At 41.6% G+C, this 24519-nt stretch overlaps 1 protein-coding gene across 2 annotated transcripts in view; it reads right to left on the reverse strand.

Moving 5' to 3' along the window:
* Window positions 1-9442: 9442 nt before the first annotated feature.
* CBL (Cbl proto-oncogene) overlaps window positions 9443-24519 on the reverse strand; it is a 133885-nt gene continuing 118808 nt past the window's right edge. For both annotated transcript variants that reach the window (XM_073602543.1, XM_073602544.1), the window contains 2 exons: window positions 21876-22040; window positions 9443-14082 (listed from right to left, as the gene is read on the reverse strand). In XM_073602543.1, the coding sequence (XP_073458644.1) occupies window positions 13826-14082; window positions 21876-22040 (422 nt within the window). In that variant the 3' untranslated portion in view covers window positions 9443-13825. The remainder of the gene's footprint in view (window positions 14083-21875; window positions 22041-24519) is intronic.

Consider the following 24519-nt stretch of genomic DNA (forward strand, 5'->3'; position numbering starts at 1 on the left):
GGCATGATTCTGTGATGGTCATCACTGCATGGGCTCAGTAAAACTTCCAGAAATCACTGTCTGAACATATTTTGCCGTGCTATCCAAAAATGCAAGGTAAAGTTCTATCATGCAAAGAAGCTATATCTGAACATGATCCAGAAACACTGCAGTCTTCTTTGGGCCAAAACTTATTAAAAAGGGTTTGTTGCGAAGTGGAAAACTGTTCTGTGGTCAGATGAACTAAAATTTGACATTCTTTTTGGGAACAATTGGCTCCGTATCCTCTACCCGAATGAGTAGCGGGACCTTCTGGCTTGTTATCAGCATTTAGTTTAAAAGCCTACATCTCTGATGGTATAGGGTGCATTAGTGCATATGGAATGGGCAGCTTGCACATCTGGAAAAGCATCATCAATGCCGAAAGATATATCTAGGTTATAGAGCAGCATATGCTCAGGCAAGAATGGGACAACATTCCTCTCCCAAAACTCCAGCAACTGGTTTCTACAGTTCCCTGATGTTTACAGAGTGTTAAAAGAAGAGGGGATGCTACACTGTGGTAAACATGGCTCTCTTGCACTTTAACAGTTTTTTGTTGCCCTGTTCAAGATTTTTTTTGAGATTTGTTGCTGTCATCAATTTTAAAGTTACCTTATTTTTTTCTTTAAATGGTGCATTTGTAAATCTTTGGTCTTGCAAAGACCAAATTTTATTCACAATAGAAAATCATTGCATTCTGTTTTATGTATATTTTACATAGCATCTCAACTTTTTTTGCAATAATCCACACTCCTCCCCTCTGTGCTATAAATTAAATTCTCTACGTCAGGGGTCTCAAACTGGTGGCCTTCCAGCTGTTGGGAAACTGCAAGTCCCATCATGCCTCTGGGAGTCATGCTTGTAACTGTCTGCCTTGCAATGCCTCATGGGGCTTGTAGTTTTGCAACAGCTGGAGGGTCGCCAGTTTGAGGCCCCTGCTCTACATCTTCCTGCTCTATGCTGTATATACAATCCACAACCCTCTGCTCTGTTCTGCATATGCTATACTCCACACACAATACCACACACACTGTGGTGTACATCTCTCTTTTTGAGGCAAATTTTGCAGTCTGCCAATATAGACCACTGGCACAAATCAACCATTTAAATAAAGACATCATGACAAGTGTATTTTATGGAATTCAGGTAGATAGCTTACTGTACAGTACTGCTTTCTCCGGATAAGATCCTAGTAAGAAACACCAATTTAAGACAGAACACAAGTAAGGTTTAAACAGACAAAAAAAATTTATTTTAAAAATAATTTTCTCCCCAACAACTTGTACAGAAAACAAAACTGAAAAAAAATAAGAAAAGCTCTTTAGTCAAAAGAAGAATGTCATTAAATAAATAACTTGCATTTTTTTCTTTTTTAGTATAATCTACAATCGTTAAAAGAAGACAGGCTTAAAATATAAACAAATCAGGATGAGGGACTTTATGGGGGCCCTCATCTGCAAGAATTTTTACCTTTGGAGTCCTGATTAAATGCTCAAGACAACATTAATAAAGAGATAGGCTTATTGTTGTGAAACATTCAAGCTTTTAACACTGCCTACTACCGAAAATGGTGTATGCATACAGCAGGGCCTAGGAGAAATTCTTTAACACCAGCTGCGGCAGGTCACTGTGCAACATCGGTAAAAGGTAGAATTTGGCAACATTACTGTGCCGAAAATAACCCATCCTTTACAAAAGGTGTGATGTTCAAGAAAGATGTGAATGCACTATTTATTTTTCCAAATGCCAATAGGCTTGACTTAAAAGATGAATGCATTAAATGCCTTAGCAAACTGCATTCTGCAACACTGCCTTAAACACCAACTAACTTACAGGCACATTGTGAAGGGACAACAAGAACTCAAGACCCTTAACACAACTATAATGTATAGCTTTTTTCTGAGATTAAAAATAAAATATTTAATGCTTGCATTTTGTAAACATGATACACAAAGTCAGAGCAAAGACAAATAATGGTTAACACACCTAGGGCCTTGTGCTTTCATTGTGGTAAACTACAGCACACTTGAGAGCCTTTCACGACAGAAATATGGGAGCCCCTGACCTGAACAAGCATTTGCAAAGCAGATGTCATATATAGATATATATATTCAGTATCTCACAAAAGTGAGTACACCCCTCACATTTTTGTAAATATTTTATATCTTTTCATGTGACAACACTGAAGAAATGACACCTTGCTATAATGTAAAGTAGAGAGTGCACAGCTTGTATAACAGTGTAAATTTGCTGTCCCCTTAAAATAGCTCAACACACAACCATTAATGTCTAAATGTCTGGCAACAAAAGTGAGTACACCCCAAAGTGAAAATGTCCAAATTGGGCCCAAAGTGTCAATGGATTTTTAGAGACCCTGGGCTCCTCCACCTTCCATTTGAGGATGTCCCACAGATGCGCAGTAGGGTTTAAGTCTAGAGACACGCTTGGCCAGTCCATCACCTTTACCCTCAGCTTCTCTAGCAAGGCAATGGTCATCTTGGAGGTGTGTTTGGGGGTCGTTATGTTGGAATACTGCCCTTTGGCCCAGTTTCCGAAGAGAGGAGATTATGCTCTGCTTCAGTATGTCACAGTACATGTTGGCATTCATGGTTCCCTCAATGAACTGTAGCTGCCCAGTGCCAGCAGCACTCATGTAGCCCCAGATCATGACACTCTCACCACCATGCTTGACTAGGCAAGACACACTTATCTTTGTACTCCTCACCTGGTTGCCACCACACACACTTGACACCATCTGAACCAAGTTTCTCTTGGTCTCATCAGACCACAGGACATGGTTCCAGTAATCCATGTCCTTAGTCTGCTTGTCTTCAGCAAACTGTTTGCGGGCTTTCTTGTGCATCATCTTTAGAAGAGGCTTCCTTCTGGGACGACAGCCATGCAGACCAATATGGTGCATTGTGTGGCGTATGGTATGAACACTGACAGGCTGACCTCCCACTCCTTCAGCCTCTGCAGAAATGCTGGCAGCACTCATATGTCTATTTCCTAAAGACAACCTCTGGATATGATGCTGAGCACGTACACTCAACTTCTTTGGTCGATCATGGCGAGGCCTGTTCTGAGTGGAACCTGTCCTGTTAAACTGCTGTATGGTCTTGGCCACCATGCTGCAGCTCAGTTTCAGAGTCTTGGCAATCTTCTTATAGCCTAGCCTGCCTTTATGTAGAGCAAGAATTATTTTTTTCAGATCCTCACAGAGTTCTTTGCCATGAGGTGCCATGTTGAACTTCCAGTGACCAGTATGAGAGAGTGAGAGCGATAACACCAAATTTAACACACCTGCTCCCCCATTCCCACCTGAGACCTTGTAACACTAATGAGCCACATGACACCAGGGAGGGAAAATGGCTAATTGGGCCTAATTTTGACATTTTCACTTAGGGGTGTACTCACTTTTGTTTCCAGCGGTTTAGACATTAATGTCTGTGTGTTGAGTTACTTTGAGGGGACAGCAAATTCACACCGTTATACAAGCTGTACACTCACTACTCTACATTGCAGCAATAGTAATTTCTTTAGTGTTTTCACATGAAAACATAATAAAATATGTACAAAAATGTGGAGGGGTGTACTCACTTTTGCAAGATACCGTAGAGTGTATATATATATATATATATATATATATATATATATATATATATATATATATATATATATATATATATATATTATATACACACACACTTGTTCCAGGTCGCAAATTTACGACAGTGTGGCCAAATGTAAAAGGAAACTTAAATGGTTGTGGATCTTTTTCTTTGTAAGTCTTTCGAACTGATGTTTAGATCTTTTAGTTTAACTATAGGTAAACACTCTTTGTTTTACAAATATACATTTAATGCATTACAAAAGGATTCCAAGAGCACTGTGAATTATCAAAAGAGACAGCACAGTAGGAGCTTGTGGCTCGTCTAACTGTAAACTGTTAGTAAAGAGTCCAAGTTAATGTCATCCTAAAAACTTAAGACAGGCCAATATTTTGGGGGTTTAAAGGGCATTCGTCAGGGCGTAAAAGCAGCTCTAGAGATGATAGGTGCTGGACTGAAAAGGTTTAGCCCAAACCAGCAGTTTTAAACATTTTGAACTGTATGCCTTGATCTCCAACAATTAAAGCCATTTGGGTCTAGTAGTTTTCACTTCTGTTACTTTAAAGCCCCTCCAAAGGCTCATTTGCCTATCTAGTTGGATTTTCATGCAGAAATAAACAAATTTGGAATCTTTACTAATGTTGTGCCACTTTTCTACTATATCCTTTATATCTTATCCAAAGCACCCTCTAGATACCCTTGTTTTCAGAAAAGTGCCTAATCAGTCACTGCAGTCTACACTATAGACTACATTCCACTTTGTGGCATCAAACTGGACCCAGGGGCTTCCCATTCACAATGCTTTTCTTCTCAGAAAGGGCTTAAAAGAGAATTATGGGAATTTTTTCCCCATAATCATACTTACCTAGGTGGGTGCAGCATCGGTCCGATGCTGCATCTGTCCCCCGCTGTCTCTGCGCTGAGAATCAAGCCATCGAACATCGCCGATGGCTCGGTTCTCTCAGCTCCCTGAGCAGAGAGCTTCTGCCTGTCAATCAGCAGCTCTCCTGCTCTGCTCCTCCATGCTCACTGGAACTCTGCGTTGTGGAGGAGCGGGGAGCGGCCGTCTCAGAGGCTCGCTGAGAGGCTGAGGCGGCTATCAGTCCAGGCACCGACAGAGTGGGGATGACACGCTGCCTGGACTGATCTGTGTGACGTCAGCAGAGAGCGGACTTTAGACTGCTCTCTGCTGAAAATGGGTCACAAGAGTGCAAAACGAATTGCATTCCTGTGACCCTTAGGAAAAGCCCAGCCTAATGAACTCAGGCTGGACTTCTTTTAATCATAGAAACCACAAGCCCTTTGTGGGATGAAATGGGTTGGAGCGGGAGGTGGACAGGTGAGACTATTTGTTGTGAATCCTCTACTTATAACAAAACTGGTTATACATTGGTGACTGAATCAGTGTAGGGTCCATTTCTTTCTACTTAACAATTGGAACAGCTATGCACTTCTGGGCATGCAGCTCACAATCAATTCGTAAAGCATAACTAAACGCTTTTAAACATCATTAACTATTTTAATCATTACGCCGATAGCATTAGTAAATAGATAGGAAGGTATGTTATATTTACTTTTTTTTTTTTTCAAATTTCTTCAAATTGCTTCCTGGTTTCTGGGCTAGGCCAAAATGTTGTCATACATCCCATGAGTCTTCATGGTCATTTCTTTTCTTTGATCGGGGGGGGCTCTCTGTCAAGCACACCCTCCTGTCTGCATGCCTAAGCTAAGGGCAGATGGATTTTTAGGGAGTAACTGCTACAAGAATCATCTGCCATTATTTAAGATGGTCATGGCTAGTAATGCCAAGGATAGTTTTTCAAAGGGATTTGTCAACAAAATTAGGCATGGAGACATGGATGGATGGGTAAGTTTGCTTTGAATATTTTGTGGTGCTCAGATTTAGTTCTGCTTTAATTTATCTTTCCAAAAATGGGAATTTTTTTTTTTATAGACCTGGACGAAATTAAAGTTCATACATACAACCACACAATGCTCTTTAAGGATAAAAGCCTCAGAGCAAGGACTTTTAAAATGAGTTAGCATCCCATATTTCTATCTTGAGAATGTCTCTTACTTTTCACAAAACTATAAGGATCTTATCTAGAGACTATGTTCCTGTTTTCTGTGAACTATATAATGCTAATGAGGCAATTCTAGGAGCAATGTTACCTTGCAGCAATTCTGATAAATTTTCCATTTGGCAAAAATGCCATCTATATAATGCTTTTAAAAATTGGACTGAAAACATTCCGCGGAATTATTATTGCCATTAATAAAAGTAGGAAAGGTGGAGTTGGACATGATACAATTTATTAGATCATTTGCACTTAAAAGGAGTGCTTCCAAAATACTTAGCACTCCAATTTACTAAACAAATTCAGTGAATTTACACTTGGCAAAATAATTTTCACTTAGCGAATGTGGGGAAGCTGTGCTGACTTCAATCAAGCAAGGGGTTCTTTTTTGTTTTCCTTGCACCTTAGTGAACATACTCAATTTCTTTAGTAAAACAGGGTCTTGAGTCAATTATATAGGGGGCTGGAGGTTTAGATCTCTGAGGGTATCTGACGTGCTTAGTATACAGTTGCATATCAAAAAATTTGAATATCGTCAAAAAGGTAATTTCAGTAATTCAATTCAAAAAGTGAAACTCATATTTTATATAGATAAATTACACACAGAGTGATACATTTCAAGAATTTTTATTTTGAGGATTATGGCTTACAGCTAGTGAAAATTCAGTATCTCAGAAAATTAGACTACTACATAAGACCAAAAAAAAAAAAAAGATTTTTAATACAGAAATACTGGTTTACTGAAAAGTATGTCCATGTACAGTTTAGTCTGCACTATACCAATGCTTGGTCGGGACTACTTTTGCATGAACTACTGCATTAATGCGGTGTAGTATGAAGGCGATCAGCCTGTGGCACTACTGAGGTGTTAGGAAACCCAGGTTGCTTTGATAGTGGCCTTCAGCTCATCTGCATTGTTGGGTCTGGTGTCTCTCTTCTTCCTCTTGACAATACCCCACAGATTCTCTATGGGGTTTAGGTCAGGCATGTTTGCTAGCCAATCAAGCACAGTGATACCATGTTCATTAAAACAGGTATTGGTACTTTTGGCAGTATGGACAGGTACAAAGTCCTGCTGGAAAATGAAATCAGCATCTCCATAAAGCTGGTCAGCAAAGGGAACCAGGAAGTGCTCTAGAATTTCCTTGTAGAGGGCTGTGCTGACTTTGGACTTGATAAAACACAGTGGACCAACACCGGCAGATGACATGGCTGCCAAAATTATCACAGACTTTGGAAAATGTTGCATTTAATTTGAAAATCAAGGTCCCAGAGTCTGGAGGATAAGTGTAGAGGCACAGAATCCAAGTTGCATGAGGTCCAGTGTGAAGTTTCCAGTCAGTGATGATTTGGGGAGTCATGTCATCTGCTGGTGTTGGTCCACTGTGTTTTATCAAGTCCAAAGTCAGCACAGCCCTCTACAAGGAAATTCTAGAGAACTTCATGCTTCCCTCTGCTGTCCAGGTTTATAGATGCAGATTTAATTTTACAGCAAGACTTGGCACTTGCCCACACTGCCAAATATACCAATACCTGGTTAAATGATCATGGTATGTATCACTCCGCTTAATTGGCCACAAACTCGGCTGTTCTAAACCCCATAGAGAATCTGTGGGGTATTGTCAAGAGGAAGATGGGAGACACCAGACACAACAATGCAGACGAGCTGGAAGCCCCTATCAAAGTAACCTGGGCTTCCATAACACATCAGCAGTACCAGGCTGCATTGATGATGCAGCAATTCATGCAAAAGGAGCCATGACCAAGCATTGGTATAGTGCAGGGATATGCAATTAGCTGACCTCCAGCTGTTGCAGAACTACAAGTCCCATGAGGCATAGCAAGACTCTGACAGCCACAAGCATGACACCCAGAGGCAGAGGCATGATCGGACTTGTAGTTTTGCAACAGCTGGAGGTCCGTTTATTGCACATCCCTGGTATAGTGCATACTATACTGTACATGGACATACTTTTCAGTAAGCCAACATTTCTGTATTAAAAATACTTTTTTTATGGGTCTTATGTAATATTCTAATTTTCTGACATACAGAATTTGGGGTTTTCACTAGCTGTAAGCCATAATCATCAAAATTAAAAAAAGAAATGCTTGAAATACTCTGTATGTAATGCATCTGGGGAAAACTAGAATAGGTATTTGTGATATCAGTGCCCTAGAATGAATGTATATGAATTTGAATGTTACAAGGAGGAACAGCTACACTTGATTTTTGCAGGAATGTAAGTAGCAATTTCAATAGTGCAGTGTGACTATCAATTATTCACACCTCAAAGCAGGCAATTTGGGTGTAACACAGTTTGAGTACAGGTGTGTTACTGAATACTGGGAGGAATCCCATGAAAATACGGGAACATCAAATACCCAAGCAGCGTGTTTTCGATGGGCCTCAAATCCATTTGGGCTTCTTCACCAACATGATGCCTGGTATTTCGCCTGACAAAGATCTGAATACGTTTAAACCTTGAATTTGAAATCTACTGAGCTTTGTAATAAATTGTATCACTTTAAAACCACTTTACCTACTACCAAGCCAAAAATAATATGAAGACTACAGGTTGACTTCAACAATTACTCCTCAATGCTCCATCATTAACAAGGAAATGAACCTTTCTTGGCTGAAAAAAAATGCCCAAGGTTGTAATACTACTAAAGTACACCTACACCCAAAATATGGACATCTGAATTTATTAATTCTTAACAGGCTGCAAAATAACTCCAAAAACTAGCCCTGATTGACCTTTATAGCTGCAGGCACTGGAGAAATTCTTATGCAAGCTAACAGAAACAATCAATTGGCAACTCCTATGTTTCTTGCAGCAGAGACCTGGCAGTCCTCAAATGTAAACAGTAGGTGCTTAGGCTGTTAGAAACAGACTTCACAGTCTTTTGTTGTGATGTTTGAGGATGCATTTTTTCACAGTACCTGCAGCTACAGAGGTCAATGAAGACTTGTTTTAAAGTGCTTTTACTGTTAAAGAATATGTAAACACATTAATCTTGATAATATGGGCTTAGGTGCAGTTTAAGTTCTGGCTCCTTGTGTTACCTGTAAATAGCTGTGTTAGTCTACAAATCAATCTGTTTACTCATGTGCAACCCCTTGGATCCAGGTCCTATTCATTGCCTTTACTTCTCTTGAAAATTGTGAACTTAACCCCCCGTGTTCATTATTCAATAGTCCAATGCAACAACCTCGGTGGCCAGTGGAAACTGGCATTTGATGGGTAAACAGGAATGAGATATAATGTGGGGTGGGGGAGAAAATCTCAGCTTAGAAAGCAGTGAAAGCACTGTATACAAGCTAGGCCTAAGTTTCAAGGGGCTCCATGGGATCAATTTGTAAGACTCATACTACGGGTACTTGAGCACCACAAAATTCCTGAATTTCAGCAGTATTGCTCTTGGGCCAGGCCATGTTCACATTAAGTAATGAATGTATGTCTACTAGTTTGAGAGAACTAATAATTCGCCTTAAGTGACTTTCATGAACTGCTATAGTACAATTCCCTACATTCACAATTACTTTCCTCCGCATGGAGAAATTGTTATAAGCTGATAAACCTAAATATACTTTCTTTGCCCTGCTGTTCTGACATTGCATTCAATTTAAATTACCAATGTTGGCAAATAAAATCATATCAATTATCAATATACATTTGCTTGTAAAATGTAACAGTGGATTGTAAAAACAACAGATGGATGTAAACAGTGTAAATATAGCAAATTTTATGGAAAAAAATATCTATTTTGACCTTTAAAGAAAAACTGTACACATAAGAAAACTTTTCCAGCTCCCACCTAGTTACCATAATTTTCACAAAGTGGGGGGGGGTTAGGGTCTTTCATAACAGTTATCCCTGTATAAATTAACAAGCCACTGCCTTAAAGCCCAACTGAAGCAATTACTATTTTTTTAGCTCTCAACAGAACAGGGAAGGACCTCTGTCGAGTTCTCACTGCTGTGTCTTTATCTGGCAGATTTTTTTCTTCACATCCTTTCTATTTGGCAGGTGTCAGAACAAAGTGAAGGGAAATCACAACCAGTATACAGACAGCAAACAGTTTCAGCTGGAGTTGGGCTTCAAAGCAGAACTGACGTAAAAACAAACCAAAATATAATCAAAAACTGTCATGTTAACAAGCAAGACAGAACGATTTAATGCAGATTAATGATGTGCACAATATACCAAACAGGTAGAGAGCTCAAAGCTAGTTTGTATAAAAGGAGGAAAGAATACTTTAATTTATATAACACAATGTAGTCATTCTTGATGGCTTTTTGCCTGCCATCTGGAAACTGCAAAATATGACGGGTTAAGGGAATGCTATTACCCAAAAAAAATGATATATACAGAGTATTGTAGTTCAACAAATCTCAAAAAATTGTTCTGAAAAACCCATAAATGATTACAATTTTGCAGGACGACAATGGCATATGGTTCCTATGTTATTCTGCTTTTTATCAGCTTTGAAGAGAGAGCTCCTCAGGGGTGAGAAAAATAAGACCATTTTGTTATTTACTTAATCGGTGATCTTAAGGAAAACAGGGAGAACTGTGACACCTGTTCTAATGCGCATAAATACATTTGCTCCCCTTATCACCGATTGAGCAGATAGAATTGAAGTTTGGTCTCATTTACTCATTACATACTCATCCTAAGCTTTCTCATACTGGTTTAAAAATCTTTAAAAGATAGAAAACTGAAGTGTTAAAAGTTAGCTGTAAATGAATGACATTGTCCCAGGATGGAAAGAAAAATAACATATCAGCTACATGATTGTGGCAAACACTTATGATCACTACTTACCTCTACTCTGCGTTTGCATACTACGTTTTTAAAGACAACTCAATGTTAATTAGGAAAGGGAGGTAAGTGTAGTGTGTAAAAGTACTTCCCTTAACTGAGATGCCACCTAAAATAGACCCTGTTAGTTTTTTTTTTCTAAAACCCCAAATCAAAGGCATGTCTGCAAAGAAAAGGGTTAATCTTAAAAAAAAAAAAAAAAATTAGCATTTGAAACTACTGGAAGTTTCTGAACCCCAATACCCTTCTGTTACTACCATGTTTTCCTGTAATGGCATAAGGGACACAGTGTGCAGAGGGCAAAGATTTCAAATACTTAATCTTTTTCAGGTAGCATAGACAGTGAACATCAGGGGGGTAGCTGGAGGGTATTGCAGGCATGCCTTTGCTTTTCAGTTTTAAAGTCACTACTTAACAGTCTATGGGAACTTGCACACCGAACTGCTGTATGAACATCACATTCCTGGCAGAAAGAAAAAAAAACGCAGGATGATCTGTATAGCACTTAGGCGTATTTGCACATACATGTACACTAGCTTAAAAATTATCCTAACTTTATTTTAATAAAGGAAGTGTGGTGTACATGCGCAAAAATACTGACTGGCAGTGCAGATTTCTGTGATTTTTTTTTTACTGATCTAAATGCAGAGCACATTTATACACCTGTGTGTACAGGCACATTGAAAACAATGCTCTGCATTTACATCAAAAGAAAAACGCCTGTACATCTAAAACACTGCGTTTTTAGGCAGTAAGTGTGCAAGAGGCTTAAAAGTTCCCTACACCTCTCATGGCTTCAGTACTTAGTGGTGGGATGAAATAAGCTGTAGGCTGCATGCCTTGGTAGCTCCTCAGACGAGGACTTTTAACCCCCTTCCAGCCCATGCCTGGCATTTAACCATTTGCCGACCAGCCGCCATCATACTGCTGTAGGTCGGCAGGATCCCGCGAACCCTGGTAGCTATACGTCGGTCCCTTTAAGTGGGATAGCAGGCGTGCACGCTGCACAGCAGGGGTGCTGGTGCTCGCAACTGATGGCCACGAGCGATCGCGGGCACGAGAGGCAGAACAGGGACGTGTGTGTGTGTGTATATAAACGCACACATTCCAGTTCTGTGAGGAGAGAGAGATTGTGAGTTCCTACGAGCTGGGAACCACGATCTCTCAGCTCCTATAGTCACTCCCATCCCCCGCAGTTAGAACACACACCTAGAGAACAGTTAACCCCTTGATCACCCCCCAGTGTTAACCCCTTCCGTGCCAGTGACATTTATACAGTAATCAGTGCATTTTTATAGAACCGATCGCTGTACCCAAAAATGTGTCAAAAGTGTCCGATGTGTCCACCATAATGTCGCAGTCCCAATAAAAATCACAGATCGCCGCCATTACTAGTAAAAAATAATACTAAAAATGCCATAAATCTATCCCCTATTTTGTAGATGCTATAACTTTTGCGCAAACCAATCAATATACGCTTTTTGCGATTTTTATTACCAAAAATATGTAGAAGAATACATATCGGCCTAAACTGAGGAAAAAAAATTAGCTTTTTTTAAAAAAAGAAAAAAAATGGGGCTATTTATTACAGCAAAAAGTACAAAATTATGTTTTTTTTCAAAATTGTTGCCCTTTTTTTGTTTATAGCGCAAAAAATAAAAAAACTGCAGAGATGATCAAATACCACCAAAAAAAAGCTCCATTTGTGGGAAAAAAAGGATGTCAATTTTGTTTGGGTACAACGTCGCATGACCACGCAATTGTCAGTTAAAGCGACGCAGTGCCAGATTGCAAAAAATGGCCTGGTCATTGAGCGGCCAATTTTTCCGGGGCTGAAATGGTTAACAGGGTCTTTACACACCGGGGGGGGGAGGCAGTGTGTTAAGGAGTGTCTGATCACCTGACCACTGCGATTGGCTGACACAGTGGACCAGGATCCGTCTTCTAATAATTACTAGAGACCAAGAGCAATCTATGGTAGCTTGGTGACCTTGGCTGCCCATTGATGCATATGTGTGGTGTGCGGGTATTAGAGCCCACCCTCATTGCCAATGCACATTTGCATTACGCGGATGGCAAGAAGTTAAGCAGCAGATCTGATGAAAGGAGACCTGGAAATGTTATTTACACACCATTACATTCTCTTTCCTACAATTTCATAGGTCATCAACACAAGATGTGAGTTGCTCTTTAAGTGTTGCGTGTGGGAGCAATACATTTTACCAAATCTGTACATATCAGTTATGATTTCAGCATATATAAATATACATGTAAATAAATATACATATGCTCATATGACACATGTATTGATATTATTACAAATGACTACACAGGTATGATTGTAGGCATACTTTTCTTTACATATCATTTGGAGCCAGTAAGACGTAAAATAAATTAAGATAATTTATCAGTGTGTGGCTGCATATAATATTACTCTGTCACATCCTTACGCTTTCCTCCCTTCCTTTCTGCCTAATATGCCACCCTTATTCTGTTATAGTAATGTGACAGTTCCCCTTTCACCCTGAGTCATGTGGCATACTGCACTCCAGAAGGAATTAGTGTTGGCACCAAACTCCCAGAATGCATCACTGTTCTTCGTCACAGGACTTGCTAAAGAAAAAAAAAAAAAATGAAAGGCCAAATAGGACCTCAACAACCGACTCTAGAATGTCTTTAATAGTGGGCTTTTATGAGCTTAAAATAAAAGGTTATATACTAAGGCAACTTTTCATGTCACTGAGGTCCCCCAGAGTGCACCATTAAGTGCAAATAAAGTCCATTAAATAACACTGGATAATAAAAAAAAAGCACACAAATGTTTGAAAATGCATTTCCCCATATACACAAACAGAAAATCATAGGACCTACAGTGACAGGCAGTTTAAAGTAAAAAAAAAAAATTAAAGGGTGGGAAAGATGGGTTCAGTGTATCCATGATAATGACCTGAGCCAATCAGAGCCTCCCACATCTTCATTCTCAGGAAGGTAGTAATCCAGATGGTATAGAAGAAAAGTTAAAAACACGGCTAATGGAGCATAGTGCTCTGATTGAGAATCTGGTTAGGAATTACCTGATGTAACACTGCTAATTAATGGCAGGCTGATGCCCCTACCCTGTACTCTTCCGGTGAGGGGGGCGGTGGTGTTTGGAATTCTCCATCCATTTATTTCTATACCCACAGTAAACCCAGCTGGTCCCATTGCTACTTCCCACTGCACTTGAGCTCAAGGATCAGATGTGCACTTTTTCGTTCATGGTATACAGCAGTATCTGGAAATCCAATTGCTATGTAGCCACATGAGGAGGTGATGGGATAGCCACAAATTCACGCAGGATATTGCGGGCCATCTCAATGTTATTGTGGGCAATGACTAAGGCTTTATTCACATCTTGCTGAGAATATCCCTGGCTCAGTAAACTCTCAATCTCGCTGGAGAGGGGAGAAGCGTCATCACCAGGTGGTGCAGGACGACGCTCAGAGTTCATCCTCCTTGGAAAGGGCTTTGGGGGACGCTCTGGAACAGGTGATGACTCTTGGAGTCCTGAAAGAAAAAAATCAATTTTAAGCAAATATAATATTCTATAAATAAGCATTTACAGTATAAACTAAAGTAAATAGTAGCGCTAAACAGTATAAATAAACCCAGTGACAGGTGATAGGGATCAACACTAATACATAAACAATTAATAAAGTTTGTTCAAAAATAGTCCGTACATGAGACCGGATTGTCTCAAACAAGGAAAGCTGAATATATCCTGATGTGAAATCTTCAAAACTTTCACCACATCGCGTGCACTCAGTGTTTCCACTCCCCTTTGGTTAAACACTCACCGAATGGCGATGCCTTGCACTCTCATTCTCGGCAAAACAGCATCAACCCATACAGTGTTAAATATCCCCCGATATCCAGACGTGACACCCGATATCATGGACTCTCCATATATAATGAAACAAAGTGCTCCAATAGTGCAGTATCATTGTAAAAAACCCTAGTTAGACTGACCAGTAACGGTATTTCTACGAGTCTTTCAGGACAGCACCTGGAGAGAGCACAGCTCCACCCACTTTTCCCAGGAAACACTGCAGTCAGTTTTTTCTTTAAAGACCGGACACTTCCACCATGGCCTCAGTTGTTCACAGAGTACCTCCAGCCATGCTGAAATTAGATAAGCAGAACATAGCAATAACACCACATGTTACAAAACAATTAGGGCGGGTCATCGGTGCTGTCCTGAAAGACTCGTAGAAATACCGTTACCGGTAAGTCTAACTAGGGTTTTTCTCCCCTTGTCTTTCAGGACAGCACCTGGAGATGATAAAAGAGTACTTACTCTAGGGTGGGACCACCGCCTGCAGGACTTTCCTGCCAAACGATTGTTCCGCTGCTGATAGCAAGTCCAACCTGTAGTGGTGGGTGAAGGTGGAGAAGCTTGTCCACGAGGCCGCTTTACAGATCCGACCTGGAGAAGCCCCTGCTCTTTCCGCCCAGGATGTTGCTATTGCCCTTGTTGAATGGGCCATTACCCCTGTGGGAGGATCAGCCCCTGAAGCTTTATAGGCTTCACTGATCGCCATTCTTAGCCATCTGCCTATAGTGCTTTTGGAAGCACAATGATCCTTACGTGATCCAGAGAAAAGAATAAAAAGAGAATTTGCCTTCCTAAACTCTCTCGTGATCTTTAAATAATGAAGTAGACATCTTCTCACATCCAGAGTATGAAAAGCCTCCTCTTTAGAGTTGGATGGTGTAGGACAAAAAGTAGGTAAAACCATCTCTTGTGCCCTATGAAAAAAGGTTGCGACTTTTGGCAAGAAACCCGGGTCAGTTTTCAGCACTATCCGGTCTGGAAATATAAAACCAAAAGGTTCTATTATAGATAGAGCTTGCAACTCACTTACTCTTCTGGCCGAGGTAATTGCTACCAAAAGAACTAGTTTGAGCGTCCATAATTTTAAAGTCGCTTCCTCTGGGGGCTCAAAAGGTGCTTTGATCAACCCTTGTAGCACCAGTGATAAATCCCATTTAGGAAAAGATTTAAAAGGTACCAGCCTAAGCCTGGCCAATGCCTTGAAGAATCTAACTATAAATGGCTCGAGATAACTTTCTCTCAAGAAAAACCGACAAAGCAGCCACCTGGACTTTCAGGGTACTGGCTGCCAGCCCCATCTCCATACCCTCATTGAGGAACTCTAATATTGAGGGCAATTCCTGTGGTGAACAGTTTTTAGTCATGCACCAGGAATTAAACCGCTTCCATGTTTTAAAATAAATACCTCTGGTAACCTTCTTTCGGCTACTTAACAGGGTTGACACCAGCTTATCTGAGAAGCCTTTTCTTTTTAGAATCTGCTCTTCAGTAACCACCCCGTCAGCTTGAGCTGGTCGACATTTGGATGCTGAAGGGGTCCCTGGGTTAAGAGATCTTTTCTAAGTGGAAGAACCCAATGTGGTTCCACTGCCATCCTCTGTATAGTTACAAAACCAGGGCCTCTTGGGCCAAAAAGGAGCCACTAGGATCATACTTGTGGTCTCTCGTTGTAGTTTCTTTAAAACCAAAAGGGATCATTTGAAAGAGGGGAAACGCGTAGCACAAGTGGAAGTTCCATGGTTATGCCAGCGCGTCCAACCCTCTCGCCTGATCTTGCCTGCTTAGTGAATAATAGGCCTTCACCTTTGAATTCTTGTGGGATGCGAACAGGTCTATCTGAGGAACTCCCCATTTCTCTGTTAATTTTTGGAATACCTCCTTGTTTAGACTCCACTCTGCCTCTAATATCCTTTCTCTGCTTAGAAAGTCAGCTACTAGATTCAGCTCTCCTTTTAAGTGTACCGCTGTTAGGGACTTTAAGTTGTTTTCTGCCCAGGATAGCATCTGAAGGGACAAGGCTAGCAAGACTTTGCCTCTCGTGCCTCCCTGTCTTGTAACATATGCCACTGCTGTGGCATTGTCTGATAGTACTTGAACATGGTGACCCTGGACTATTTTCTCGAAAGCCCATAGTCCTAAGAGAATAGCCCTTAGTTCCCTCCAATTGGAGGATCTCCTGGCCTCCCTGTTCATCCAATTCCCCTGAGCCATCTGTCCTTCCAGGTGGGCGCCCCAACCCCAGGAACTCGCATCCATTGTTAATCTCCTCTCCTGGGGAAAACACCAGAGCAGGTCCCTGTCCAGATTGGAGTGACTCCTCCACCACCAGAGCTTCCTCTGAACTCGGAGGGATATTATAATCATTTTTTCTAGGACCAATTTTTCAAAATTGTCTGTTGAAGATCCCTTGCATGTAAACGTGCCCACTGTACTGCTGGTATCGATGCAGTAAGGAGCCCCAAGACGGACATCGCTGCCCTGATAGAAATCGGCAGGTTTGTCTGGGTCTTTTTTACTATCTTTTCCTCGGGGAGGAAGATTCTCTCCTGTGTGGAATCGATAGTGTAACCTAGAAACTTTATTGTCTGCGATGGAATCATGTTCGATTTTTCCCTGTTTATTAACCAACCCAGACTCTCCAGATGACTCTTTGTCCTTTGCAGATCCTTCTCTAATATGCACCTTGTTTTGGCAAATAATAGAAGATCGTCTAAATATGGGACGATCGAGATTCCCTCTATTCTGAGAGGGGCTAAGGCCTCTGCCAGAATGTTCGTGAATATCCTCGGAGAGGATGACAGTCCGAAAGGGAGAGCTCTGAATTGGAGATGTATGATAGACCCCTCCATCCTGATTGCAAATGTGAGGTGCTTTTGTGATGCTGGGGCTATAGGCACATGGAGATATGCATCTCTCTGGTCTATGGATACCATAAAACAGTTCGGGGTCAGGAGACCCTTTACCGAAAAGATCGTATCCGTTTTGAACTTCTTGTACCTGACCGCTCTGTTGAGAATCTTCAGGTTCAGGATTAGTCTGAACTTGCCTGAAGGCTTCTTTACCAGAAAGATGTGCGAATAGCACCCCTGTTCCACTTCTTTGGGGGGAACATTTATTATCACCTTTTGCTGAATTCCTGTAGAATTGCAGACATTGCTGTAAGCTTTTCTGGGTCTCTGGGTGCCTGAGTTATATAAAACTGAACCGGAGGGGGTTGGGCGAACTACAGTCCGTAACCCTCTATTATAGTCTTGAGGATAAATGGACTGTCTGTAATCCTCTGCCAGTGTGGAAAGAAGGTTCTTAACCTTGCTCCCACAGTCGGAGGACAGTCACTGTTTTTTTGTATTTGGGGTAGGGGGGCGAAATAGTACTCCTGACTTGCCCCTGCCTCTCTGAGACCTCCAAGGTCTTTTATATCCTGTCTCCTTTGAGTCTGAGGTTTTCCGAACAGGATGAAAATTCTTATTGCCCTGAGGAAACACTTTTTTCTTAATGGGAAAGGCCTTTTTCTTATCCGCCGTTCTTTCAAGAATGGCTTCAAGACCTGGGCCAAAAACTAAATCCCCTTCAAAGGGTAGACCACATAACTTGGTCTTTGAGGCAGTATCACCGGTCCAAGTTTTGACCCAAAGAGCTCTACGAGCGGAGTTAATTAAGGCAGAGGATCTGGCTGACATCCTAATTGATTCAGCTGACGCATCTGCTATGTATCCTACAGCTTTCTGTAGCACCGGTAGAGACTCCAAAAGAGCTTTACCAGGAGTGCCTGCCACGACATGAGCTTTTAGTTGGTCCAGCCAATGCTCTAAGTTTCTGGCCACCACTGTTGCGGCCATAGCTGGCTTTAAATTTGCTAGGGTGGAATCCCAAGCTTTCTTTAGCAAGGAGTCAGCCCTTTTATCCATGGGATCCTTAAGGATACCCATATCCTCAAACGCAACGTCGGTGTTTCTCGACACCTGAGAGAAAGCTGCATCCAGCCTTGGTTTTTTGTTCCAGACCTGGGTGCTATCTTCTTCAAAGGGAAACCTGCGCTTGAGGGATTTAGAAAAGAAAGGGGCCCTCTCTGGGTCCTTCCATTCCCTCTTTATTGTTTCTGACAGAAACTTGTGCACCGGAAACACCCTGTGCTTCACTTCACCCATGCCTTGAAACATCTTGTCATGTAGTGACAACAGGGTTTTATCTTCTGTAATATTTAGAGTAGTGTGGATAGTTTTTAATAGATCGTCCACCTCCTCTAGAGATAGTTTATAGCGAGAGGCAGAGGAAGAGGATTCTTTCTCCTCCTCTGCTTCTTCCTCCGATTCTGTAGCCACACTACGCTCCTCCTCTTCAGAGTCACTGCCCCCTCTGTATGCAGAGACAGAAGACTGAGAACGAGGTACTGAGCTGCTACCTGCAGCTGGACGCTTGTCAAGATAAGATTTAAATGACTCAAACGTATCAGCCAAATCTTTTCTGAAAGAGCTCAGAAAATCTTGCTGAGCCACAGGTGTAGTAGGAGTAGTCTCCTCTTTCACCAAGTCTGCAATGCAACCCTTGCATAACACCTTAGGCCAAGATTCTTTAAGCACATTTTTACAAGATGGGCATTTCTTTTTAACAGAAAAAGAGGAATGCTTTGTCTTTTCTTTTGCCTTCTGAAATACATAAGCAAACAAACCGTATTATCTACAGAAAAAAACAATATGCTGAAGAAACAATGGAGGTGCCAACACTTTAATCCCTCTATTTAAAATCAGCCAGTGTTGCAGGCTCTTTAAACAATTTCTACCAAAGAGGGAACAAAAACATACCTCTACAGTAAGTTACAGAGACCGCTGTCCCCGCTTACCTGGCCCTGGCTGACTTGTGTGGCTCCTGCTCCTACCACCGCCGATTGTTTCTCCTCCATGCTGTCAGGATTTACAATGGCGCTCGGTGCCTGTATTTGAAACTTCCTGCGTTCCAGCGTCCGGAACCCGCGTCGCGCGAGGTCCTGCCCCCGGCCGTAGTGACGCGCTCGCCACCGAAACCCGAAGGCTGAGGCTTTGGGGATAAGAAAAAGGAGATGCCGCTCCTCCACAGCCTAGCCGCCGGTCTAAAGGAGCGGGGACCCCCAGCAGCCTGACCCTCACCAGGTATGAAGAGGGGAGGACGCCGGAGCAACCCCCACACGTAAGGGAGAAAGCTGGGCTGGCCTGTCAGAAGAAAAACAGCATACCGGTATGCCCCCTACTCTCTCCACCTGGAGAAAGCGCAGCACACCCCTGGCTCCCTGCAGCGCTTCCATGGCGGAGGAAACACTACAACTGAGGCCATGGTGGAAGTGTCCGGTCTTTAAAGAAAAAACTGACTGCAGTGTTTCCTGGGAAAAGTGGGTGGAGCTGCGCTCTCTCCAGGTGCTGTCCTGAAAGACGAGGGGAGAAAAGTTTATTCTATTAAAACAGCTTCAAACATTGCACTCACATAAGCTCAAATCAATGAAGCCTAGAGGCATCCACTTGCAGCAGTAAATACTGGTGTAATGTGGTCTCAGCGGACACAGCATAGGTGAACTGAATCTCACTAGCGAACAATCACCAGCGATACTGCACTACTGGAGCACTTTGTTTCATTATATATGGAGAGTCCAGGATATATAATGTCACGTCTGGATATCGGGGGATATTTAACACTGTATGGGTTGATGCTGTTTTACTGAGCATGAGAGTGCAAGGCATCGCCATTCGGTGAGTGTTTAACCAAAGGGGAGTGGAAACACTGAGTGCACGCGGTGTGGTGAAAGTTTTGAAGATTTCACATCAGCATATATTCAGCTTTCCTTGTTTGAGACAATCCAGTCTCATGTACGGACTATTTTTGCACAAACTTTATTATTAATTGTTTATTTATGTATTAGTGTTGATCACTATCACCTTTTACTGGGTTAATTTATTTATACTGTTTAGCGCTACTATTTAGTTTAGTTTATACTTTAAATGCTTATTTATTTTATTTAAAGTAGCAGCTGTTACACATTTAGGTTACTTTTGGCGCAGTGGTGGTACTTGAAGAGTGGGAGTACAGATCTTTTTGGACCAGTTTTTGTTAAATATTCTGCATAGCTGCAGTACTGTGTCCATATATAAAAATTAGACAAATGGAACTTCGGCTAGCAGGTGGGAAACCTGTTCAAACTGGCTACAGTTAGGACTGGCCTCTTGCTTCCTTTATCAGATGGTTAATTAGAGCCATAGATCGCCTCCAAGATTTCTACAAGTAGTGTCCAGTCATATGAATATCAATGTTACAACATTAGTGGATGGAGTGTATTTCCCCAATGCTTTTTATTGACTGACATACACTTCCTCAGGAGATGTTGAGAGGTAAAATCTGTAAACTGAGGCGAGTCCAATCAACAGTTAAAATCGTAAATCAAATCCTATGTGCGTCTGCCTGTTTTTTGCTGTAAAGTGTATTGGGAAGGGACACAGATATATAAATCTAGATTTCAAATTGCCACTAGAGGTCACTCTTCACACTAAGAATACTGCCTCTGTTGTTCACTTAACCTGTCACTAGTGATCAGTAAGGCACCCCTTGAAAGGTGTCTATCCAATGCAGACACGCAGCATTTTTCTGCATTGAATCTCACACCAGCGTTGTGGTGTGAACGGGGAACATAGAAATCCAATGTGTTCTATGAGCCCTTGCAGTGACTGTTTATCCGGTGTGGGAAGATCCCAGTCACTGTACATAGAAAAACTAGCCTCAGATGTACTAGACTAAAATAATACCCAGTTGTAATGTTTTACGTTTCTTGAAAAACACAACTTTAAAATTTAAAGTGAAAGTCAAGACTGCACATTTATAGGTTGATTTACTAAAACCAGAGACTGCAAAATCTAGTGTAGCGCTGCATAGAAACCAATCAGCTTCCAGTTTTTTTTTTGTTGGTCAAATCTTAATTGAACAAGCTGATTGGCTACCATACTCAGCTGCACTAGATTTTCACTCTACAGTTTTAGTAAATCAACCACTGTGTTTTGAATAGTGTTGACAGAACCTCCGATTTACATTGCTGTCTGCAGCCTAGTTAGAAAGATTCTCCCTCCAGGAAGGGAGGAGAAATCTCCCACATGGTAAATAAGCATATGTCAACCTACCATCAGTTTTGACAGTTTAAGTCTGTGGATATGTTATCCGGTAAGGGCACATCTTTTATTATTACGGTGGAAGGCGCACTTTGGGTGATTTTGCCATCTATTATCCTATGAGATACGACTTCAAGGATTTCTTAGTTTGTTTTGGACACTTTATGGACTGATCACCATTATTTATTTTATATTGTTCTTAAGTTAATAGCGCAGCAATCTTTCTGTTTTTTCATATGTTAAAGAACAAACTTATAAAAATCACAATACACCCCTCTTACATAGGGTCGTTAGATAATCTGGAAAGTAATTCTTTGAGCAATGTAAGAGAAATGTTTATGTACCTGCTCCAGAATCTCTGCTGGTTGTTGCGGAACTGAAGGTAGGTACAGCGTTTGAGATATCAGAAAGTGTTCGGCGAGCCGGGGCCATTGGCAAGTTTGACTTTGGGACCTCATACCCATCATCTTCATCCTCAGGCCCATTGCTTGACATGGCAGCGCACTCTTCTGTGTTTACAAGGAAAAATATTAAAACATAATTTCTTTTGGTTTCACAAGATTAGTTATCAGAGCAGATGTCTAATTCTATCATATAAAAGTCTAAAAGCCACAAACTGACTCAGTAAAGCAGAAAAAACAGCTATATTGTACTTACAGTAAAATTATTTTCTTGGAGTTCACTGAGTGACACCGGAAATCTTCAAATGTTTTAGACTGTCGGGGGTTATACTCCCCCTCCCCCCCATTTACAGGAGAAAAGGTCACTGGCAACAAAAAAAGCTGTAGGCCAGCACAGGATTACCCATCCCACAAGCATCAGGAACCTTAGGGGAAGTATCAGGTCAGAGATGTCTTGAACTCAAAAAAAAAAAAATTGAAGACTTCAGCAGCCATGCAGGTAAAGTCAACAACCATGAAGTAGGATAGCATAACTGTCCCTGGGACAAAAGAAATAGAGCATCTGTCAGGAGTCTTATAAGGTCAGCATACTACATTCATCTGGGCCAGTCCAGAGCAAAAGGAAACACAAGAAAGCTCCCTTTATTGATCCTGACTAGGAAGAAGGATTGGAAAAAAAAAAAAAAAAAAGGTATAGCTCAGGGTGTATTGATCCCAAGGTATCCCAGAGCATGCATTGCTTCTGCTAAGGAATCCCTGTACCTAGAGGCAAACCAGTCCAGTTTGTTGGTTAACTTGGACGCCAAAAATTTCAAATTTGTCCCCCCCCCCCCCCCCCCAAAACAGCAACACAGGTCCTGGAATACCTCAGGGTGAAGGGACCATTCCCCCCAGGTCTAGGCACTGCTGAGGAAGAGCACTGCCAATTAACACCAAGACAGAAGAACAGCAACGTGAAGTTTCATCAAAGACAGGATCCTAATGAACTGTCTTGCTGCAATGAGACCTCTAATAACTCCCTGATTGTTGGATGCCATAGCTGTTGTGGTGTTTGAATGAATACAGATCAAGTGACAGCATGATCCAACCCTGCACAGACAGCCAAACCACTCAAAGTTCCAAGATGGAGATCAAAAAATGAGACGGATAAAGTCCCCTGTAGCAAAAGGGCACCCAGGCCTCCTCCCCAGCCCGACAGGTGGCAAACATTAAGGGGGTCTTCCAGAATATGGGAATAAAGGATCTCATGAATTCCAAAGTTGGCTACTAGGATGAGCTTGCATTGTTTGTTCTGAAACCAAACCATGGAGCCATATTAACTCAATGGTGTTACAAATATCCCCAACCCTTTGTAATGTCAGCTGCTGGGAAGGCAAAGAAAAGGGAAGAGAATCCCCCTCCCTCATTCCCCATCAACTATCCCTGGTATTATTCCCTATACATTTTAGTATCCATTTATATTTTATGCATTTAGAACTGCATCTAGCTTTTTTTTAAAATATACTGAGCTGGCCATAACTCGTTCTTGAGGGAGTCTATTCCACATTTATACAGCTCTGTGAAGAAGCTTTTCCATATGTTGAAGTTAAATCTCGGCTGCCCCTTTGTCCTCTGATGACTTGAAAGTGAACACCACCACCGAGTTTACTATATGGACCACTTATGTATTTACAGTATACAGGTTGATCATGTCCCCCCTTAACGACCTCTACTCAAGAGAATAAGGGGCTGATTTACGAAAGCCATGCGCCATCAATGGAGGCGCAACACACATTTTCATATTTACGAAACAGTGCGCCGGGAACATCGTTCGAATCCCCCATTTACTATAGCGATCTTGGCACACAGGAGAATGCAATCTTTGCGCCACTATGGACATGGTGCACGGCATCTTCAATTCAATATTAACAGAAGATGGAGATGCCAATATTATGGGGTGATGTGAGGAAGTTTAGGAACATTAACTGCCCAAGTAACACTTGTAGTGCAAAGTGGATTTGCCTTTAGTAAACAAACCTCAAAGTTCAAGACACCTAATAATTTGGGGTGTACAGAGCAAAATGCTAGAGTGCAATTTACTGAATGAGGAAACTATTTAGATTGACCTGTGTGTCCCCAAGGAAAGACAATGGTAGGGTTTTACCCTCACTTCCTGTTTGGCTATGTGACAGGAAGTGAATACATTTGAAGGAGAAAGTGGCAAAATTTGGGAGGTGTCTTCAACCTATCAGGGGTGCAGACATCCCCAAAAACTGACAAGACTTCTAATCCCTCTACACTCTATCCCCAAGCAAAAATAAGAAAGGATTCCTAAGTTCAACTGTGATGCATGTCAATGGCCCATTTAGACCGTGTTTAATAGAAAACACCAGTTGCCTTTCACTAGAACCATTTGTTAGTCCAGTCCTGGAAATCTGCATCTGCTTTACTATTAATTTCCTTAAAAATTGGGTTCCTGCAGCTAGATGCGCGACAGCTGTGTATGTGAGATGCGCAACCGCTGTGTGCCCGGAGGTATGTACCCTGTGGTACATATCTGGTTCCCGTAAGCAGTGGCCAGCACACAAGAATGACATCACGCCCCTAC

This window comes from Aquarana catesbeiana, linkage group LG10, assembly GCF_042186555.1.
Source record: "Aquarana catesbeiana isolate 2022-GZ linkage group LG10, ASM4218655v1, whole genome shotgun sequence".
In the NCBI taxonomy this organism is placed as follows: Eukaryota; Metazoa; Chordata; class Amphibia; order Anura; family Ranidae; genus Aquarana; species Aquarana catesbeiana.